Source organism: Vombatus ursinus, unplaced genomic scaffold (assembly GCF_900497805.2).
Source record: "Vombatus ursinus unplaced genomic scaffold, bare-nosed wombat genome assembly UNPS02010394.1, whole genome shotgun sequence".
NCBI classification, from domain to species: domain Eukaryota; kingdom Metazoa; phylum Chordata; class Mammalia; order Diprotodontia; family Vombatidae; genus Vombatus; species Vombatus ursinus.
Genome location: NW_020950172.1, coordinates 8359070 through 8376819, shown reverse-complemented (window position 1 = coordinate 8376819; position 17750 = coordinate 8359070). Strand labels below are relative to the sequence as shown.

General features: G+C 47.6%; 1 protein-coding gene across 1 annotated transcript in view; it reads left to right on the top strand.

The window, feature by feature from the left end:
• Positions 1-17750, top strand: part of SCUBE1 (signal peptide, CUB domain and EGF like domain containing 1) — a 244095-nt gene that overhangs the window by 15262 nt on the left and 211083 nt on the right. Inside the window, exon 3 of the mRNA XM_027854371.1 lies at positions 16802-16930. Within this exon, the coding sequence (XP_027710172.1) occupies positions 16802-16930 (129 nt within the window). The remainder of the gene's footprint in view (positions 1-16801; positions 16931-17750) is intronic.

The following is a 17750-nucleotide window of genomic DNA, read 5'->3' as shown; positions in this document are numbered from 1 at the left end:
TTATTATTATTATTATTATTATTATTATTATTATTATTATTATTATTATTATGGTTGGGGTTGTTATTAAAGGCTGAGAAACTCACTCCCCTGCAGCCAGCTAAGTAACAAACCTTTGAGCCTGGCCAGGCTGGCTCTAGGATGGGCACACTACCTGTCGCTGGCCTGTGCTGGAAGCTGGTAAGACCTGGAGAGCGCTGGCTCCTCTGGCAGGGTCACACGGCTGGGACACAGGGCCCTTCCTGATGCCAGGTCCCACAGTCTGACCACTTTGCCATGGGGTGACCCTAAAATCCCTAGGGTCCCCCGGTTAGGGAATCCAGGTTCCTGAGTGAGAGAGAGGCAGGGAGAGTCACAAAAATTCAGGAAGGAGGAGACTCCCTCTACCAAGGCATGTGGGCACCTTCTCTGCAACCTAAAAGTCTCCCAGAGCTGCTGAGAGCCGTGAGAGGGTGATTTGCCCAGGGTCACACAGCCAGGAAATCCCGGTCTTGCCACCTCCCAGACACGTGCTCTAACCACTATGGAACACTGCCTGCAGAAGTGTCCTGTGAGGCCTCTGCCCCCTAGATTCTGTGCAGCCTTCTCTGAGCCTCCCAACTGGAAATGGCCCCTCCCTCTTTGACTCCCTCAGGCCTCTCTGACCTCTCCTATTCACCCAGTTTTCTAGTTTGTCATCTGGTTATTAATGTACCTGCACTTAGCACGGTGCCTGCTACACAGTAGGCACTCAATAAGTGTTTATTGACCGAATACCAGAGCAGGTTCATTAGACTGTCCACTTATTGTGGTCAAGGACGATACATTTTTCATCTTTTTCTCTCCAGAAATGAGCACACAGGTGTTAATTATTCAACATTGACTGACTTTGGTTGAGATGACATAGAGCCCAAATGGGCCCCTTGCAATGGCTGCCCATGGGCTCTGGTCACTCAGCTCCAGGTCAGTTCTGGCCTCTCCCTCCTCCACGTGATAGAGAACTCTGATGACAACTCTCATGTCTCCTTCCCCTCTCCCCCCACTTTAGGAAAACTGAGGTCCAGGGACCTTGGCATTTATCCATGATTGTAGACCTAGTAAGCAGTATAGCCAAGACCTGAACCCAGCTTTCTGTGCCTAAGTCCAGAAATCTGGAACATGGCTCCCCCACCTTGGTCCATTTGAGGTCACCAGTGTCCATTAGAACGAGGCTCATGCACGTGAACTCTGTCCACGTCCCTTGCCCTGTTCTGTAGCCTGCTGTCTGGCAGTTTTCCCACCTGCTCCAATGAGAAGACAAAGTGCAATGATACCAGTTCGTTACTGGGCTTGGTTTTTTTTTGTTTTGTTTTTTTTTTTGCTTGGAGACTTTGGAGAGCAAGGACTGTAATCCTCCCCAAGAGGCTGCAGCCACAAGCCAGCCTCATTCCAGGAGCACAATTAGCACCCAAACTGCGGGTTCCTTCAGTAAGAAAGATTCCATGTCGGGAGGCCCCGGGTCTTTGCGAAATAAATCCCCTGTTCCAACCACAAGACAACCTGGCAGAGTAGAAGGAGCCTAGGCTGTAGATTAGGAAGACCTGGGGCTGAGTGTCAGCTCCAAAACTTAAGAGTTGCGTGCCTAGGAGGAGCAAGTCACTCTCCCAGTCTGAGCTTGCTTGCCATCCGGAAAGGCCCAGAGAGCCTTCCAGGTTCCTTCTAACTCCAGGTCCAGACACCTGTGGTCTCTGATTTCCCTAGTGTGAAGCCTCTCGAACTGAGAGACCGTGGGGGAGCAGTGCAAAGAGCCCTTGACTGGAATCCCATCTTGGACACTTCCTAAGGCCTGGGCCACCTTTTTCCTCTGTAAAGCTCAAGGATCAGACTAGGTGATCTCTCAGTTCTCTTCTCATCAACGATCTCACGATCTCTCCACCAACAGAGATTGTGACCAGTGACCAACTTAGGTGGCTCCCAAGAGTGATTGTGGCTTAGAGAGACATCCTCCTGCAGCCAGCTCAGGGATGATCTTCCCTTAACTTGGCCTGGTGGGTCCTAGGCACACAGCCTCTGTGAAAAGCCCTTATTTTAAGGATTCCTTAGCTTAAATAGCATGGACTAGCCAAAGCTTGGGTTCCAGTGGCAGAGCCTTCAAGCGCCGGGGTCCTCTCCACGCACCTTGCCCATCCCACTGGAGGCATCAGAGGAGGGCTTGAAGACAGTTCAGAGGGCCAGAGTAATGGGAGTTGGTGTTATGACTTGACCAAAAGGTCCTGAGTCAGTGATGGCAAGGCTAAGGGCAAAGGGCGACTGATCAGAGAAGGCCCACTGCTTCTTGTCCCAGCCACCTTTACTGACAAGAGCCATTCCCAGGTGAGACTGAATCCTCTTCCAACATTTGGCTTTGGAGGTGAGGCAAGGTGACCCTTCCATGAGGCGCAGCATTTTAATGTGTGTATGGCTGTAGGGGGATGAGGAGGAAACATGGCACAAGAGACAGAGAGCTGAAAAAAACACACCACTTAGGACAATGTCCTAAAATAGTATTAAAAAGAAATAAAAAAGGAAGCACTGACTCTTTCCAATAGGATTAAAACCCTCAGCACCACAGGAAAGTCGTTATTTTACGGGGCAGAAAGAAGCGTGTATGATGGAGCCCCCAGGGCCCCCAGCTGCCCCTCCTCTGGTCCCCACAAAGCATTGTGGGGACTCTGGTTGGTTTGTTTGTGCCACTGCTGGCATTTTCATCCAGAAAAGTCGGATCCGGTAACCTTGGCAAAACCCGGTAAGGAGCAGTTCTGACTGTTACTTGTTTTCTCTGTAGAGGAGGGAAGGAGTTGGCCCCTGCTGGCCATTGGACCTTAACACAGAGTCAGAAGAGGGAGCCGCAAAGAGGAGCCTCACCAGCCCCTTCTCTGCTGCCTGGGCTCTGCAAACTGAGCTTGGACTAGAAAATCTCCAAGGCCTCTCCTAGAGCTGATATTCCATGTTCTGAGGTTTCATCCTGCTCTGACATTCCAGGTTCTAATGTCCCTCCCCCATCTCTGACATTCCAAACTCTACGGTCCTATCAAGGCAAGCCAACAAGCATTTATTAAGCACCTACTATGTGTCAGGCATTGTGCTAAGAGCTGAGGATACAAAGAAAAGCAAAAAAAATAGTCTCTGCCCTCAAGGAGCCCACACTCTAGCAAGGGAGATAAATGACTGTGTGCATAGAAGCTGTATACAAACACCAAAAAAAGCTCCTGGCAGAAGGAAGCCAGGAGGCAGAGGTAAGGAGGGACAGCATGCTGGGTGTGGGAAAGAGCCAGGACAAAGGCCAGAGACAGGAGATGGGTTGTCTTGTATAAGAACAGCAAGGAGGCCAGTGTCTCTAGGTTGCACGAAGAAGACTTGAAAGGTAGGAAGGCGCCATGTTGTGAAGGGCTTTAAAATCCAAACAGGATTAAAAAAAAATCAATAAGCATTTATTATGTACCTACTGTGTGCCAATAGCTTAGCTATTGGGGAGTAAGAGAGAGTGAGAAGCGGAGGATAACTTTGAGGTTGGGAGCCTGAGGGGTGGGAGGAAGGTAGGAGGCAGGGAAGGTTTGGAAGAAGACATCATGAGTTCTATTCTGGACATGTTGAATTGAAGATGCTTACTGGACTTCCAGTTCCGGATGTCTGAATGGTTGTTGGAGACGCGAGATTGGAGGTTAGCAGAGAATTTGGGGCAGGAAAAGTAGACTGGGGAATCATCAGCATAGAGGTGGTCATTATCCACAGGACCCGATGAGATCACCAGGGGAAGTGGTCTAGAGGGAGAGGAGGAGAGGTCCCAGCACAGGACCACGAGGGACACCTACAGCTAGGGTGAGGGATCTGGAGGACCACCCAGCAGGGGAGACAGAGGAGGATGCTCACTTAGGAGGAATCTGGTCCTGGAGGTAACAGAGAGCCACTGGGATTGATTGAGTTGGGGAAGAGGGTGGGATGCTGCCATGGTCAGACCTCACCCTAAGAAGAACACTTGGCAGGTGAGTGGGGGCAGGTTTGGAGAGTGTAGAAACTTGAGGCAGGGAGACCAAGCAGCAGGCTACTGCGATAGTCCAGGGTGAGGCGATAAGGGCCTGCACCAGCGTGGTCCGAGGAGAGATTTTGGCTAGGACTTGGTAACAGATTGGATGTGGGAATGGGTGGGGAGTCGAGGTTGGCCCTTAGGTTCTGAGCCTGGCGGACTGGGAAGATGGTGGTACCTCGATAGGGACCGGGGAAGTTTCTAAGTGCTGTGTTTCAGGGTCCCCCAAGCTAGCTCTTCTAAGGTCCCTCCCAGCACTGACTTCCAGGAGGATTTTCAGGCCCTGCTAGCCAGTTCCCCAGAATCATTAGATTTCATGCTTTTCTTCTACAATCAGCCTTTTCATAATGAAGTCTTGCCCAAGGACTTTACGTGGAATCTTTTCTCTGAGTTTTGCTGCCATTATTTCTTTTGAAAGGACATTTCTTTCAGAGCCAAGATGCCTGCTGCAAAGAGCTTACAAAGATGACAGAACTGGGCTCCTTAATCCTGCCTCTGGCCATCAGAACTGAGCCCCACACACAAGGCAGCTAATAAAGTTTGATCCCAATCCACTCAGAACAGGCAGTGGGATGCAGTGGAGAGGGGCGGGGATTTGCAATCTAAGACTCAATCTCACCTCTCTTCTGTCACTTATGACCCATCTGACTTGAGTGCAGTCACTCCAAGGTGCTATCAATGCACAGTTCTGAATTTAGAGCTGGAGGGGACCTCAGCAACTCTCATCTCCCCCCGCAACCCCAGGGAGGCCCAAAGGGGAACGTTAGGTGACTGGCCCACTGCCATGGAGGTTAATGGATGAGCTGGGATTTGAACCCAAGGCCTCTGACTTCAGATCCAACACTTTATGTTGCAATATTCTACCTGAATCTCAGTTTCCCCATTCGTAAACTATAGTATCAAACAGAATTATATATGTGAAAGTGTCTTGCAATTGGAAAGTACCATTTTAAAGGTGAGCTCTCATTATCAAAATCAAAAGTTGAAGTGGGAATTACCAGGATTTCATTCAATTCAGCAAGCATTTACTCAGCACCTACTATATGTGAGGCAGTGGAGATGCAAAGAGAAAAGCAAAGCAGTGGTTGATCTCAAGGAATTTATATTCTACTGGGGTGACTTAGCACAAGAAGGAACCTGAAAGACCATCTACAGTGGTCGAAATTTGCTCATTTTACAAGTCTGGGAAGCAAAGCTCTGAAAAGTTAGACAATAATAGTGATTGCTAACATTTGTTTAGCGCTTGCTGTGTGCTAGGCACTACACTAAGAGCTTTTACAATAATTGCCTCATTTGGTCCGCAGAACAACCCTGAGAGGTGGGTGCTATTGTTATCCCCACTTTACAGATGAGGAAACTGAGGCAGGCAGTGGCTACGGGACTTGTCCAGGGTCAGGCCCAGCACTCTGCTGCCACTTGGCGGCCTCAAGACTCGCTACACAGGCGGTAAATGTTCAAGCTGGGATCTGATCCCTGGCTCCCCACCCCTAGGTCCAGCACGCTTCTTAGCATCTCACGGAGCTGATTTTTTGGGCCCCTGGTGCAGGTTACATCTCCCCCCCAGGCCCCCTCTTGGCCCAGGGTATGTCGTGGAGACACATGGCTGATGGCTAGGGAATAAGTTAAGCTAACTGGCCCTTCCAGGCCTTGCATTGGTGACCGTGGCCTCGTTAACCCCTTCTCTTGCCAACTGCCTTCTCTCCCAATGCAAAAAGAGTCCTCCTGTTTGAGGCAAGGGTGGCCAAAGGTGGTGTCTTGGTGGATGGGGCTGGTAGAAGCTTTCAAGCTATAGCTTCAAAGGCCCCTGATTTCTTCCCAGGAAGCCTTTGTTTGCCAGGACAGGCCACACTGATATCTCCCTTCCCCCTCCCTGAGAACCTGCAGGCGACATTGTCCAGCACACAATCGTCTTACTCAAGTTCCTTATTATGGTCTGTCTTCTGTGCTCTCTGAGTGTGTGTGTGTGTATGTGTGTGTGTGTGAGAGAGAGAAAGAAAGTGGGTGTGTGAGTGTGTATGTGTGTGTATGTATGTATGTGCTTGTATGTGTGTGTGAGTGTGTATGTGTGTGAGTGTGTGAGAGAGAGAGAATATGGGTGTGTGAGTGTGTGTATGTGTGTATGTGTTTGTATGTGTGTATGTGTGAGAGAGAGAGAGAGAACATGGGTGTGTGAGTGTGTGTATGTGTGTATGTGTTTGTATGTGTGAGTGTGTATGTGTGTGTGAGAGAGAGAGAGAATATGTGTGTGAGCGTGTGTGTATGTGTTTGTATGTGTGTGTGTATGTGTGTGTATGTGTGAGAGAGAGAGAATATGGGTGTGTGTGAGTGTGTATGTGTGTGTGAGAGAGAGAGAGAATATGGGGGTGTGTGTGTGTGAGTGTGTATGTGTATGTGTTTGTATGTGTGTGTGAGTGTGTATGTGTGTGTATGTGTGTGTGTTTGTGTGTGTGAGTGTATGTGTATGAGTGTGTGTATGTGTGCACGCGTGCGGGCACATGCATGTACCTTGTCTCACTACCTGGACTCTTCTAGACTCTCATCTTCTGCTCCTCCCTCAGTGTCTGGCACATAGAAGGGTCTTAAATTCTCAGAGTGACAGAGACAGAGAGAGAGAAGAGAGAATTTATCAAGGGCTTCCTCTGTGCCAGGCACTGCTAAGCACTAGGGATATAAATACAAGCATAAGGGACGGTCCTGACCCTCAAGGGGTTTACATTCTAACAAGGAAGACAATTCCTCAAGGGTTCTGGAAAACAGGATGGGGTGGTGGAGCTCAGGGAAGGTGCCAGGCAAGGCTACTGGGGAGGAGGTGGGAAAGTCCAGAGAGTAAGCTGTGACGTGATGCCCCCAAGATCCTGGAGGCAGTAAACCTGGGTCCTCTGACTCTTAGCCTGCACTTCTGTGATGACGCCTTCCTCTTCATCTCCGTAGGAGGAGGAGCTGGTTCCTGGTCACAAAGAAAGGTCTCGAGTCAGGACTCAAACCCAACCCTCTTGCCTCCAAAGCCAGGGAGCCTCAGGGTAGCAGGGCCTTGTACACAACAGGTCCCTAATAAATGTCTTTTGGCCTGAACTGAGCTGTCATTCCAACAAGGAAACCTTCTTGGTGGTTTCAAGGGGGATACCCCTAAGATCTGATCTGGACAAAGAAGGCTCTAGGAGCGTAGGAGACTGGAATCTACCTTTCGAAATTGGGTAAGATTGAGATCGTAGAGCTAGAAGCAGGCTTTGAGGGCATTAGTCCAACCCATTCAGTATGGAAACTGAAGACCAGAAAGCACAGAGTAAAGGGGTCCATGTGCCCAAGGATCTTCTGACTTACCATCCCGTCCTCATTCCACTGCCCTTGCTGGGCAGGAAGAAGACAAGACAAGCCTGGTAGAGAGCCCCGAGCAGGGAGGCAGATGAACTGGGATGGCTGGCGAGGCCATTCTGGCAGGAATGGAAGGGTAGGGAAGACTCCCAGGGACCACAGGCAGCAGGCATAAATGGGCCCAGTCAGGGACTTCTCTTTGGAGCCCTGTAAAGATTTCCTCAAACATGACTCAATTTATTTTTCTTAGGAAAGTGGATACTTGAAAGCTGTATTGTTTGTTTGTCTCATGTCTGGATTTCTATCAGACTTGAACTCCAAGGGGCCTGGGGCCTTCTCAGACTTCCCAAAGAGCTATTCCCATGTGGGCATCTAGGGGCTCCTTGCCCTCCTTTCTTACTTACCCTTACCCCATCTCCTTCCCATTTGCAATGAGAGAGGAACGGGAAGGATGAATGTGGGAGGGGTGAGGAGGGGACGAGCACCCGGCACGTGGTGAAATCCTTGCCTAGAATAGTTAGGCAGATATAAGGCCTAGGCTCTTGCCAGATGTGTGTGCTTATGGAAGATGCTTCACCTTTCTTGACCTCAGCTTCCTTGTCTGTGAAGCATACTACCTCACAGGGGTGTTGTAAAGATTAAATGAGATAACGCGCATGAAAGAAGTTTGTGGTGTTCTCTGTCCAAGGCATGTTCCCTATTCTGAGGTCTTTCCTGGATCTGACGTTCCCTATTACAGGGACCCTCCCCTCTAGCTCTGACATTCTCTCTTCTAAGGTCACAGAATCACAGAATTTTGAGAGATGGCAAAGTACGTATGAGTCATCTAGTCCAACTGACCCAGGAGGGAGTGTCTACTCTGATGTGACTGATAAGCGCTCGCAGAATCACAGACGCGGAGAATTGGAAGGGATCAGATGTCTTCTCCTCCGGCCTTGTTGCACCTCTCCTGTTCCCTGTGACCTTTCAGATCTCACTGACTCACTCATGGCTTAGCTGTCTCGTCTGACGGTTCTTTAGGACCCGAGGAGGTAGTTCCTCTGGGCCAAGCGATGTGGGTCCATCCAGCTATCTAGACGTTCTCTTTTTATCTCCTTAAGTTTGGGGGCAGCGGCTACGTGAGTTATTCTTGTTCTGTCCTTTCCAGTGAAAAGGCCGTTTTCTTTTGAAGAGAAAAGAGTGGGGAAAGCATTGAATAGCTCGGCCTTATCTTTGATGTCAATTATCTTCATCCCACTCAGCTCAAGCAAAGGCCCTGCCCCTTCCTTGGTCCAGTTCTCAAAATATAACTGGTAGTCCTTAGCTTCCATCCACAGACAGCCTTCACTCGCCATGAGCTCTCAGAGTTGTTGATGCTCTTTGTAGAGGACCATGCCACACTCTTATGTCCCTCTTCTGTTACCGCTTCCATCTCCTCTGTATTTCTTCTTCTTCTTCTTTAATCTAAATTGGTTGGGGACTGCCTTGTACATCCATCTTCAGGCAAACCCCATTTTTCCTCCTCATTGGAATTGTTTCCCTTTGTATCTTTAGAATTTCATGCTTAAGCATCTTCCATCCCTTTTGGACTGACTCCCTCTGAAGCACCTTGGGCTATGGGATCCCACCTGCCTTTTCTCTGACCCCATTGATATCGGCTGGGTACCAGCCAGATTGTGCTTTTCTCTAGCACAGACTCTAGTATGAAGGGGTCATTTCCCCCAAGGTCACTTCCTCCCATCATTTCCATCCCAGTAATCAGTTTTTCCTTGTCCTATCCATAATAAGATTTTCCCTGGCTGGGTCCTCCACCTTTTGAATGAAGAAATTAACACTGAGCAAGCCAAGATGTCATTAGCTACTCTGCTGTTGGCAGAAAGTTAGCTCTCGCAGATGTCTGGATAACTGAAGTCTTCTCTCCCCCACTCTCTTCATGGCTCTGAGCCAGTCTTGTGATCTCTTACCCAAATTCCTCATCCATTTCTTATTTCTGTCTAGGTTGTCTGTAGTATACTGCAATGACAAAAATCAAAATCTCTAACACTAAATTTCTCCCTGATTTGGCCTCCACCCAAGTACTTTTTCCTCATCTCTGACATCCATAAGAGTACAGGATTTATCAAATAGATGTTTGTCACATGCTGATAGCAAAGATGTCAATCCCAGTTTGATTTTGGCTAGTAATGGGTATTTATCTGCCTCTCGATAGTATTTATGCCATACCAGCACCTTCCTCAAAATCCATAGCCTGGCTTCCAAAGCATTCCAAAATCCATCCAACTCTTGCCCCTCTGTCCTTTCTGAGCCTCAGAATCTTCATCTTTGAAATGAGGATAATAATTATATATTTCAGAACTTTAGTTAAGCCGTTATCTTATCTGAGTGGATCATTCTTCCTCTGGTATAGCTCATACCCCATATACACCTTCCCACCTTGTGTAATTCTTGGCAATCGATGCCTTTTTGTAAAAACAAAAACCTACATAGAAGATCCACATCTTTTCATGGCTCATGGGGATGAGCAAAGCACAGGGGATGCCCAAACCTCATTCTTTGATCTTGCAATGAGACCAGCAAACCTTCTTTTCTCTTTCTTTTCTTTTTCTTCTTTCTTCTTTTCTGGCCCCATATTTTCATTATGATATGATTATGCCACTTCCTCGTGTCTGAAAACATCTTTGGTAACATGCCACAGTCTTTCTACTCCCCGCTGGCATCTCTCTATTTCCCTTTGTGCCCTGTAGTGCTGATTCTCCTGAGATTCACAGACAAAGAGCATCACTGGGTGGGGAGCGAGAAGAGAGGAAGTACATCATTGCTGTATTTATAACTCAGTGGACTCAACCATCCAAATATGGGTCATCATTTGGACAATATGTCAAAGTTGAGCAGACTTATTTCTCTGTCATGAAATCCCATAGATTAACATGGGATCATAGATTCAGAGCTAGAAGGGTCCTTAGAGACCACTGAGTACAACCTCTCCATATTAGAGAAGATGCATCAGAGGCACTGAAAGCTGAAGTGACTTGTCCAGCATCACACAGTCGGTGAGTTTCTGAGGGAGGATTTGAACCCTGGTCTTCCTGACCCCAAGTCCATTACTCCCTCCGCTGTGCTATGCTTCCTCTAAGCATGAGAGTTCTATTATCGAGGCAAGGGAAGACTTTACCGCTACATCTTGTTCTATTAAATTAAATACTTTTTAAAAAGTCAACTCACACTAAATATAGTGGAGTTCTTTATTTTCTGCATCTTTCAATCGATTGGGTGACTCTGCCAAGGTGGTTTGGTTGTGAATGCCTGCCTGTCATGGTTCTGTCAAGCACACCTTTGTTGTGGCTGCAAGCCGTCTTCATAATTGTAGAGATGTGAAAATAGGTTCGTGGTGTCTTTTTATCACTTTTTTTAAAGTCTGTGAACATTCCTCTCTTTGAACAATCTGGAAAATCATTTCCTCCAGGGTTACGTGACCAACAAGATGGAGGCCTAGAGATTTTCTCTGATCCTCAGAACATCTTAAACCTCTCCAAAATAGAAAGCACACACAAAAGATAAAGATTTAGCTGTCTCACTGATCTAGGACACCAAGAATCCAAACAAAGTTGGATTTAACAAAGTTAAAAAAAAGATGAACTACCAACAGAGAAAGTTAGCATTCCCTCCTCCTTACATGCTCACTCAGCACCCTCTCCTCCACTGTCGCACCAGGCTGGGGCAACACGGCTGGCAAGCCAACCCACAGGCTTGCCAACAACACTCAACTCTACACCCCCTTCCACCCTTCCTAACTGACTTGGAAATCCAAAAGGCAGGAGCTTGCGCAACAGTGTTCTGTGCCACAACGGAGCTCAGCAAGAGAACTGGCAAAGAGGGAATAAGCAGGACAGGTGTGAGGACAGGGGACACTCTACTAAGCCTGAGGGAAAGCCAGCTGGGGCCAGTTATATTCCCCAAGAAGTCACTTGGAGCAGAGACCCAAGCTAGTGAACCATGAGACCAAGATGCCTTTGAGCTTCAGCCCTGAGGGACACTGTCCCCAAAAGGGAGGAGTCAGAAAGTGAGTGACAGAGGACTATAAGGAAAGAAAGAGACCCAAATTACCAAAGATTCCAGGAGGAAAGGAACTCAGTGAAAGACTTTGACAAGAGGCAGACAAACCAACAGGGTAGACATTAGTAACAGAAAGGACTATGGCCTCCAGATCAGGTAAAAGAGTACAGACATCTATGAATAAATATTGTAAGACAAAGGAAAATGAATCAACACTCATTGAGGCAGAGGACCTTATGGGTTCCCAAGAGAGCATGAAACCACCGTAGTATGTTCCTGAATGGTTTAAAGAAGAAATAGGAATTATAAAAGCAGAATCTAAGGCCTTCACAGCAGAGAAAAAAAAAAGGACAGAATGGGAAAAACGTGAATCCATAGTGGCAGGTCTCACCAAAGAAACAAGAGAGAATAAGTGATTGAGAATGCAAATCCATAAATGTGAAGGACAATGTGGAAAATCAGTCCCTCCAATGGCTCTTCTACTTCAGATTTCCTGTGGCGGATCTAGTTGGATACAACCACTCTCCTTGTTCAGGATCACAGTAGTTAATGCCTGGGCAAAAGCGGGCCTTGGATCGAGATCTGATTACCCATACAGTGACCTTTCAACCAGCAGCTTCTTTAACCATATGCATAGGAATGACCCCCTCAGAGCGCTACTGTGACATGATGGCCAATGGGATAATGTAGGCAAAGGGCTTGTTAGCCTTAAAAGACCTTGCCAATAAGAGACAGAAATGTCAAGTATTTGATGATGATAGTGATGCTTGCACTTTCCCTGCACTGTGCTGCTGGCCACTTTGTTCCACAGGATTTTGAGTTCCAAATTTTCACCCCATCTCGCCCCTCCCCCCACCCCAAGATGGCATGCCTTCTGAATACCCCTTACCTTAGTCTGCTTTCCCTTCTATCTCTCCCCCCTTCTCTTATCCCCTTCCCCTTCTATTTTCCTGTAGGACAAGATAGATTTCTGTGCCCCATTTCCTGTATTTCTTATTTCCCAGTTGCATGCGAAAACATTTTTTTAAACATGTGGTTTTAAAACTTTGGGTTCCAAATTTTCTCCCTTCCTCCCTCCCCACCCACCCTCATTGAAAAGGCAAGCAACTCAATATAGGCTATACATGTGCAGTTGTGCAAAACACTTTCATAGTAGATATGCGGTGAAAAACTAACTCTATTTTCCTTAATCTTATCCCACCCCCCCATTTATTCTATTCTTTCTTTTGACCCTGTCCCTCCTCAGAAGTATTTGCTTCTGATTACCCCCTTTCCCAATCTGCCCTCCTCTCTATCATCCCCCTACTCTCTTGTCCCCTTTCCCCCCTATTTTCCTGTAGGGTAAGACAGATTTCCATATCCAATTGAGTGTGCATGTTATTCCTTCCTTAAGTCAAATCCTATGAGAATAAGATTCACTCATTCCCTCTCACCTTCCCCTGTTTCTCCTTCACTGTAAGAGCCTTGTCTTTTCTGGGTTTTTTTTGTGAGATAATTTACCCTGTTCTACCTCTCCCTTTTTCCTTCTCCTAGTATAATCCTCTCTCACCCCTTAATTTTATTCTCCAGATATGACCCCTTCATCTTCAACTCACCCTGTGCCCTCTATCTATCTATCTATCTATCTATCTATCTATCTATCTACCTATCTACATAGATATAATTTTTTCCCTCCAACTACCCTAATACTGACAAAGGTCTCATGAGTTACAAATATCATCTTTCCATGCAGGAATGTAATAAGTCTCTTATGATTTCTTTTTCCTGTTTACCTCTTCATGTTCCACTTGAGTCTTGTATTTGAAAGTCAAATTTTCTATTCAGCTCTGGTCTTTTCATCAAGAATGCTTGAAAGTCCTCTATTTCACTGAATGACCATTTTCCCCCTGAAGGATTATACTCAGTTTTGCTGGGTAGGTGATTCTTAGTTGTAATCCTATCTCCTTTGCCCTCCAGATTGTTATATTATATTCCATGTCCTGCGGTCCCTTAATGTAGAAGCTACTAAATCTTGTGTTATCCTGATTGTGTTTCCACAATATTTGTATTGTTTCTTTCTAGCTGATTGCAACATTTTCTCCTTGACCTGGGAACTCTGGAATTTGGCTACAATATTCCTAGGAGTTTTCCTTTGGGGATCTCTTTCAGGAGGAGATTGGTGGATTCTTTCAATTTCTATTTTGCCCTCTGGATCTAAAATTTCAGAGCAGTTTTCCTCGATAATTTCTTGAAAGATGATGTCTAGGCTCTTTTTTTGATCATGGCTTTCAGATAGTCCAATAATTTTTAAATTCTCTCTCCTGGATCTATTTTCCAGGTCAGTTGTTTTTCCAATGAGATATTTCACATCGTTTTCTAATTTTTCATTCTTTTGGATTTGTTTTACAGAGTCTTGATTTCTCATAAAGTCACTAGCTTCCAATTGCTCTATTCTAATTTTTAAGGAAGTATTTTCTTCAGTAATCTTTTGGGCTTCCTTTTCCATTTGGCCAATTTTGCTTTTTAGGGCATTCCTCTCCTCATTGGCTTTTTGGACCTCTTTTGCCATTTGGGTTAGACTATTTTTTAAGGTGTTATTTTCTTCAGTACTTTTTTGGGTCTCCTTTAACAAGCTATTGACTTGTTTTTCATGATTTTCTTGCATCACTCTCATTTCTCTTCCCAGTTTTTCCTCTACTTCTCTTACTTGTTTCTCAAAATCCCTTTTGAGCTCTTCCAAGGCCTGGGACTGATTCATATTTTTCTTGGAGGCTTTGGATGTAGGAGCTTTGACTTTGTTGTTTTCTTCTGGTTGTATGTTTTGATCTTCCTTGTCACCAAAGTAAGATAATATAGTCTGACTCTTTTTGCGCTGCTTACTCATGATCCCGGCCAATTACTTGAGTTTTAAACTCTTTGTTAAGGTAAGAGTCTGCTTCCAATGTGAAGAATGTACTGTCCTAAGCTTCAGGGGTTTGTACAGCTGTTTTTAGAGATAGTTCTAGGGACCTGAAAATTTTCAGTTCTTCCAAGGTAATATAAGGTAAGGGGCGAGGTGTTTCCTCTCCACCTCGCCAGCACTCCTCCTCACCCCAGGATCATCCCTCAGAACTGTGACCCAGATGCAAGCTGGGGCAAAGCAAGAGATTCCTGCCTCAGCACTGGCAAAAAAGATCCCTGCAATACCCCTCTGATCAGCCACTCGATCTCCCCTCAGTCTGTGGGCCGGAAGCTCAGGAGGCAGCTGCTGCCCCAGGGGCGGCTGAGACTTAGTTCCTCTCTCACCACAGTCACAGACTTTTCCCACTGACCTTCTAATTTGTCTTTGGCATTGGTGGGTTGAGAAGTCTGGAAACCGCCACAGCTGCCTGTGATTCAGTCCTCTGAGGCCTGCTCCAGGGTCGCTGCAGCCTGCAGGCCTATACTGAACTGCGCTCCTCTCCCCGCCCAGCGCGATCGATATACCTTTCCAATCAACCATCCAGATTGTCTTGGGCTGGAAATTTGTTTCATTCTGACTTTTTGTGGGTTCTGCTGCTTTAGAATTTGTATAGAGCCATTTTTTTTTTACTGGTATTTGGAGGGGTTTGGGGGAGAGCTCAAGCAAGTCACTGCTTTCCCTCCACCATCTTGGCTCCGCCCCTCCCATATTGTTCCATCCATCTGGAATGTCCTTCCCACTCACTTGCTGTTGTGAACAGCAGGCTGGACTTGGACTGAGAGGAGCTGGCTTCAACAGCTCCCTCCATTCATTATCCCCCATCATTTCAGGCAAACTTCTCTCTGTCTCAGGATCTTGCTCTGCAAAACAAGGGAGTTGGATGAGAAGTTCCCCAAGGTCAGAGTACATTCCATGATCCTGTTTATCTCAGTGAAAATGAGTTTTTCAGATCCTTCCTTGAGGGGGGTGGGGATGAACGGAGGCCTGCCTCTCCTTGTCTCACAGACAAGGAGACTGAGGAGACACGGAGGAAAGGAAGGGAGCTCCTCAAGGTCACCCAAGGACAAGTGACAGATCCAGGTTCAGACCTAAGCCCCCTGACTCAAAAGGCAGGTAGAGACGCTCACGGGATGATGAGTCAGCGGAGGGTCAGGGCAGCCAAGGCAGCTCATGTGATCTGGGGTTCCAAGCAAGGCACGCAGCCCAGAAAGCCAAAGAGGAGCACAGTGAGTGAGTGGGCTGTCCTCTGTCCAGGGCAGATCACGTGGTGCTCAGCACTCAGTTCCACAAAGCGGAGTAACTGTGACCATGAAGAAAGTGGGGATTGTGAAGCATGAAGCCCCCAGTGATGGAACTGTGGCTGCTTAGCCTGGAGAAGGGCAGAGTCGGGGTGAAGCAGTGAGGTGGTGATAGCTATCCGTGGAGGAGGGTGAGGCATTCTGTCACCCCCTTCAATGCATGCTTGTTTATTGATTGATTGTTTGACATGTAAAATGAAGATAAAAATTCAGGCCCAACAGACCTCACATGCAGCTCTAAGGACAGAATTAGGTCAATTCGGGGAGCAGTCACAGAGAAGGAGATTTTGGTTTGATGTAAGGGGCAGCTGGGTGGCACATTGGGTAGAGCCCGCAAACACTTACTGGCTATGTGACCCTGGGCAAGTCACTTCACCTTGTTTGCCTTAGTCTCTTCATCTATAAAATGGGCCAGAGAAAGAAATGGCAAACCACTCCAGTCTCTTTGCCAAGAAAACCCCCAATGGGGTCACAAAGAGTCAGATGTGACCCAAATGACTGAACAACAACGACAAAGAAAGGATCCCTCATGCCTGAGAGCTGCCCCCAAGGGGAATGAGTGACCTGAGGAGGGAGTGGGCTCTTCTAGAGGTCTTCAAACAAAGGCTGCACGAGCACTAGCTGGGAATGGTACAACAAGGGCTCCAACTTGGGCTGACAAGATGTCCCTCCCTTCCCTCTCTGCTATGCTGATGATTCCTCAAGGCGCTCAGCGTATCCAGGGGCATTTGGTAACTGAATACGAGCTGTAACGGGGGGGGGGGTCAGGGATCCATCTGTAGGGAGTAACTGTTGTACTGGGATAGAGGAGCCCTCCTGGCATTTGAGCAGCACTCCTTCCTTCCCTGCTGTCCCCTCCATTGTGTTGCCCAATGGATCAAGCGAGACATTTGTAAAGTGTTAGCACATAGTAGGCGCTTAATATATGCTTATTCCCTTCCTTTTCCCAATGGTGATGATCAACACAATGACAACCCATAGTATTTTATGATTGATAGAGAGCTTTCGTCGCTGATTCCCCCATTTTACAAGCGAAGGAACTGAGGCCAAAGGTACAATCACATGGCCAAGGTCACAGAGCTCATGAGGGTCAGAGTTCCAGGTCTGGTTCTCTCTCCCATGGGCCCCCGCACCCAGGTCTGCAGTCAGTGGAACTCTGCGCTAAGCCCTTTGATGACACGTCCCTTCTCTCCCTCCCCTATGTTCTCTGTGTTGCAGACATAGATGAATGTGAAAACGACTACTACAATGGCGGCTGCGTCCATGAGTGCATCAACATCCCAGGGAACTACAGGTGCACCTGCTACGACGGCTTCATGCTGGCTCACGATGGTCACAATTGCTTGGGTGAGTGAGGACGAGTCCTTGGGCCAGGCCCTCACTCGGCATGTCCACACCGCCCCCTGGCCTCGGCTCAAGGCGTCACCATCGGTGTGATAGGAAAGCGCGGTTTCATGACCCCAGGGAGCTTTGCAAAGTGAACCGGGAATGCTTGGGAGCCAACTAGGAAAAAAAAAGATGCCATTTCAGATTGCATAGATGCCGCGATGGGTGGGCTATGGCGTCTGATGGCATTGGAGTGTTATTGTTGTTGTTTGCCCTTTGTTCTCAAAGAGGACGGAGACATCAGGGAGGTGACGCCATGACATGCAAGTGAACTGGATTGAAGTGAGGCAGGGTTGTGCAGGGTGACTGGCCTCACTATTTCCTCTGGAGTCAAATGGATCCAGTGGCCAGATATAGATCAGGATGACTGGCAATGGCCTTCATTAGAGTGTAGAGACATAAGAGAATGGTGTAATTGGCTAAGAATGGGCCCATTTAGACCCAAGAGGGACCTTAGGACATAGAATGCAGAGCTGGGAGGGAGCTTAGAACAGGGGATGTCAGAGCTGGGAGGGCCCTTAGAACAGGGACTGGCAGGGCTGGGAGGGGCCTCAGAACAGGGAGTGTCAGAGCAGGGAGGGGCCTCAGAACAGGGGAAGGTCAGGGCTGGGAGGGGCCTCAGAACAGGGAAGGTCAGGGCTGGGAGGGGCCTCAGGACAGGGAAGGTCAGGGCTGGGAGGGGCCTCAGGACAGGGGAGGTCAGGGCTGGGAGGGGCCTCAGGACAGGGGAGGTCAGGGCTGGGAGGGGCCTCAGGACAGCGAAGGTCAGGGCTGGAAGGGG